At 45.9% G+C, this 4,930-nt stretch overlaps 1 protein-coding gene across 1 annotated transcript; it reads right to left on the reverse strand.

Annotated features, from left to right (window-relative positions):
- Window positions 1-3,889: 3,889 nt before the first annotated feature.
- On the reverse strand, window positions 3,890-4,309 carry LOC138365626 (uncharacterized). Its single transcript, XM_069326108.1, has one exon. The coding sequence runs from the start codon at window positions 4,307-4,309 to the stop codon at window positions 3,890-3,892; it is 420 nt and encodes a 139-aa protein (XP_069182209.1).
- Between the last annotated feature and the right edge of the window lie 621 nt (window positions 4,310-4,930).

Below are 4,930 nucleotides of genomic sequence, written 5' to 3' on the forward strand. Positions count from 1 at the left end.
TATACTGTAGCCTTGAGCGGGTACCCGAGGTATACTGTAACCTGGAGTGGGTTCCCGAGGTATACTGTAGCCTTGAGCGGGTACCCGAGGTATACTGTAACCTGGAGTGAGTTCCCGAGGAATACTGTAGCCTTGAGCGGGTACCCGAGGTATACTGTAACCTGGAGTGGGTTCCCGTGGTATACTGTAGCCTTGAGCGGGTACCCGAGGTATACTGTAACCTAGAGTGGGTTCCCGAGGTATACTGTAGCCTTGAGCGGGTACCCGAGGTATACTGTAACCTGGAGTGGGTTCCCGAGGTATACTGTAGCCTTTAGCGGGTACCCGAAGTATACTGTAACCTGGAGTGGGTTCCCGAGGTATACTGTAGCCTTTAGCGGGTACCCGAGGTATATTGTAACCTGGCGCGGGTACCCGAAGTATACTGTAGCCTCGAGCGGGTACCCGAGGTATACTGTAGCCTTGAGCGGGTACCCGAGGTATACTGTAGCCTTGAGCGGGTACCCGAGGTATACTGTAGCCTCGAGCGGGTACCCGAGGTATACTGTAGCCTCGAGCGGGTACCCGAGGTATACTGTAGCCTCGAGCGGGTACCCAAAGTATACTGTATCTTCTGTAGAGCTGGGGAGACACTCGAGTGAGATACCACTTCTAAGAGAAAATTTCTGTCTGTCTCCCCAAAGGTCATAAGGGTGGGGCTAGACTCACCCAAATTGGCAGAGGGACTGGTCTGGGGTACGGGATAAACATAGGCTCGTCAGGGTCGCCATAATTCAAAAGGGAACAGCGTGCCAGGGCCACATTCCGACCCCCAAGACCAATTTTTTGGCACTGCCAGCCAGCTACACAGCTAAATATTTCCAAAACAAACTTGTCAAATCAATTTGTTTTCATATAGTAATATGCACAATTATTCACAAATCTTGGGAAAAATAACATAAATATCCTGCTATCAATAATTAGCTCGTACTCGCATAAAACAAACAAATCTTTCTCAGCTTCAAAGCTTTCTCAAGACTCACCTCTTTATCAGACGAGATTAACTATTCTCTAGTTATAGATATACACCCTGAAGCTCCTCTCCGTGGATGTTACCCACACATTAGACAATTATATTTCTCATAAGAGAGAGAGATTCACACAGGGACAGAGACAGCAACAGAAGACCATAATGGACAGATAGATGAGTGGATATATTGATGGATTGATGGACAGATGGATGGATAGAGATAATGATATACGAGTTGATGGATGTATTGACGGATGGACAGATTGGGTGATAGATGGAGGGATGAATGGAAAGATAAAGTATACAAGATGAGTAGGTGGATGGATAGTTTGACGGATGGATCGATATATGGAAAGACGGACAGATAATTGGATAGACGGAAACAAAGATGGATATATAGAGAGGGATAGATGGATAAAAATATGAGTAGGTGGATGGATAGACTGATAGATAAATGGATAGCCATGGATGGATTGATATACAGATGGATAGATAATTGAATAGATGAATAGATAGATGAAAAGATATGAATAGATATAGATATATGGAAAGGTAGATGAATGTATGATAGATGGACATATGGATAGAGGGATGAATAGTTGGAGAGATGGACCGGTAGATGGATGAATAGAACGAACGTCCATCCACCCAGATAGCTGGGTGGATGGAGGAATTAAGACAGGTTATCTTGAGGTTATCTTGAGTTGATTTCGGGGCTTTAGTGTCCCCGCGGCCCGGTCCTTGACCAGGCCTCCACCCCCAGGAAGCAGCCCGTGACAGCTGACTAACACCCAGGTACCTATTTACTGCTAGGTAACAGGGGCACTTAGGGTGAAAGAAACTTTGCCCATTTGTTTCTGCCTCGTGCGGGAATCGAACCCGCGCCACAGAATTACGAGTCCTGCGCGCTATCCACCAGGCTACGAGGCTACGAGGCCACGAGGCCCTAGGTAAATCCTAAAGTACTTTCGTATTTAATAACACATCGTCAGGAGGATAGATATTACAAGTCCACTGAATGAAGATTAAGCCACCCAAGAGGTGGCACGGGCATGAATAGCCCCTAAGATATTACAAGTCAGTCGTGGTGGATATACAGGCAGGAATGAGGTGAAGTGAGAAAGAGATGTCTTGGTTCACAGGCATGTGAGGGAACTTCAAAAGACTTTCTGCAGTTTATTATGGAAAAATTAATTTGTCCTTAACTTTATTTATTATGAAAGGTTAGAGGGATTAATCGGGAGTGGGGGAGATGTGGGGAAGGGGGAAAGGGGGGGAAGAGAGGACGAAGGGAAAGAGAATGATGTGGGTGGGAGGATGAGAGGAAGTGAGCAAGGGGGAGAGAAGGGGGGAGGGGAGCAGGGAGAGTCCGTTGTAGGGAGAGGGAAGGGTGGGGAGGATGAGAGTAGGGGGGAGGCCAGTCGGGCACCGCCGGGTAGCCCATATTATTACATTTTATGAAAGGGAAGAGGAGCTATGCTGGGGGAGGGGGGGGGGAGGAGGGGAGTGCGGGGGGGGGGAAGGGTATTTAAAAGTAACGTGGTTATGTTGCTTTCTTGGCCTGTACTCATCTAGTTGTGTTTGCGGGGGTTGAGCTCTGCCTCTTTGGTCCCGCCTCTCAACCGTCAATCAACTGATGTACAGATTCCTGAGCTTATACTGGGCTCTATCATATCTGCATTTGAAACTGTGTATGGAGTCAGCCTCCACTACATCAACTCCTAATGCATTCCATTTACTAACTACTCTGACACTGAAAAAGTTCTTTCTAATGTCTCTGTGGCTCGTTTGGGTATTCAGCTTCCACCTGTGTCCCCTTGTGCGTGTACCACCCGTGTTAAGTAATCCTTCCTTGTCTACCCTGTCAATTCCCCTGAGAATTTTGTATGTGGTGATCATGTCTCCACGAGCTCTTCTGTCTTCCAGCGACGTGAGGTGCAGTTCACGCAGCCTTTCCTCATAAATCATGCCTCTTAGTTCTGGGACTAGCCTAGAGGCATACCCCTGAACTTTTTCCAGCATCGTCTTGTGCTTGACTAGGTACGGGCTCCATCCTGGGGCTGCATACTCCATGATTGGCCTTACATATGTGGTATACAAGATTCTGAAGGATTCCTAACGCAGGTTTCTGAAAGCAGTTCTGATGTTAGCCAGCCTCGCATAGGCCGCTGATGTTATTCTTTTGATGTGAGCTTCAGGAGACAAGTTTGGTGTGATATCAACTCCTAGATCTTTCTCTCTGTCCGTTTCGTGAAGGACTTCATCTCCCATTCGGTATCCAGTGTCTGGCCTCCTATATCCTCCTAGTTTAATTACCATACATATACTTGGGTTGAACTTTAGAAGCCAATTGTCGGACTATTCCTTCAGTTTGTCTAGGTCATCTTGTAGCCTCGTACTATCTTCCTCTGTCTTGATCCTCCTCATAATTTCGCATCATCAGCAAACATTGAGAGGAACGAGTCAATTCCTTCTGGGAGATCATTTACGTATATCAGAAACAGTATAGGTCCAAGGACTGATCCTGTGGGACTCCACTGGTGACTCCTCGCCACTCCAAGACCTGACTCCTTACAGTGACTCACTGTGTATTGTTGCTTAGGTACTCCCTCATCCAGTGGAGTACCTTCCCTTTTACTCCTGCCTGCATCTCCAGTTTGTGCACTAGTCTCTTATGTGGTACTGTGTCAAAGACTTTCTGGCAGTCCAAATATATGCAGTCGGCCCAGCCCTCTTTCTCTCTTGCCTAATTTTTGTTGTCTGCTCATAGAATTCAATTAAACCTGTTAGGCATGATTTGCCATCTTGAAACCCATACTGATGTTGTGTTACAAAGTTCTTTCGCTCAAGATGTTCTACTAGCTTTTTTCGCACAATCTTCTACATCATCTTGCATGGAATGCAAGTTAGGGACACTGGCCTGTAGGTCAGTGCCTCCTGCTTATCACCCTTCTTGAATATTGGGACTACACTGGCCGTCTTCCAAATTTTTGGCAGTTCACCTGTTTCCAGGGATTTGATGTACACTGCTCCTACCTTTAGAATCCATGATGAGATTCCATATGGGCCTATACCCTTTGTCACATCCAAATCTAGCAGATGCTTGCTCACCTCCCCACTGGTAATCACAAACTCTTCTAGTGGTGTCTGGTTTGATATTTTCTCTCTTATCTTTGGGACTTCTCCTTGCTCTGAGATGAAGACCTCCTGGAATTTCAAATCGAGTTCTTCACACACTTCTTTGTCGTTTGTAGTGAATCTTTCTGCCCCTATCCTCAGTTTCATTACCTTTTCCTTCATTTTTTTTCCTCCTCATGTGGCTATGCAGCAGTTTGGGTTGAGTCTTTGCCTAGCTCGCTATGTCATTTTCATATTGCCTCTCTACCTCTCTTCTCACCCTGACGTATTCATTCCAGGCGCTCTGGTATCTTTCTTTGCTCTCTAGTGTTCTGTTGTTTCTATAGTTTCTCCATGCCATTTTACTTAATTGCTTTGCTAGCTTACAACTCTGATTAAACCATGGGTTTCTCATTTGCATTTAATTTTTGTCCTTTTAGATTTGGACGAACTTGTCTACTGCCTCCTTACATTTCTGTGTGATGTAGTCCATTATGTCTTGAGCCGTCTTTCCTCTGAGCTGTTTCCCAAGCTATATCAGTTAGGAATTTTCTTATCTCCTCATAGTTTCCCTTCCGGAATGCCGGCCTCTTGCTTTCTGGTCCCTTCCTTGTGTAACACTGGGAGGGCTTCTCGTGTTATCTTCCTTCTTCTTTTCCCTCTACCCGTATTCTTACTTTTTATTTCTCTACAAGGGACTCCAAAACTTTTACCAAAGCCAACTCCACGCCACGTGGTCCTAAGACGATTGACCGACTTAGGATTCTACAACCCGTATGACGTGACCTAGGCTTCGAGCAAAAC

This window comes from Procambarus clarkii, chromosome 17, assembly GCF_040958095.1.
Source record: "Procambarus clarkii isolate CNS0578487 chromosome 17, FALCON_Pclarkii_2.0, whole genome shotgun sequence".
Classification (NCBI taxonomy): Eukaryota; Metazoa; Arthropoda; class Malacostraca; order Decapoda; family Cambaridae; genus Procambarus; species Procambarus clarkii.

Excerpts from the sequence above, each read along its gene's own strand:
- LOC138365626 (XM_069326108.1), bottom strand. The coding sequence starts at position 4,309 with ATGAAGGAAAAGGTAATGAAACTGAGGATAGGGGCAGAAAGATTCACT.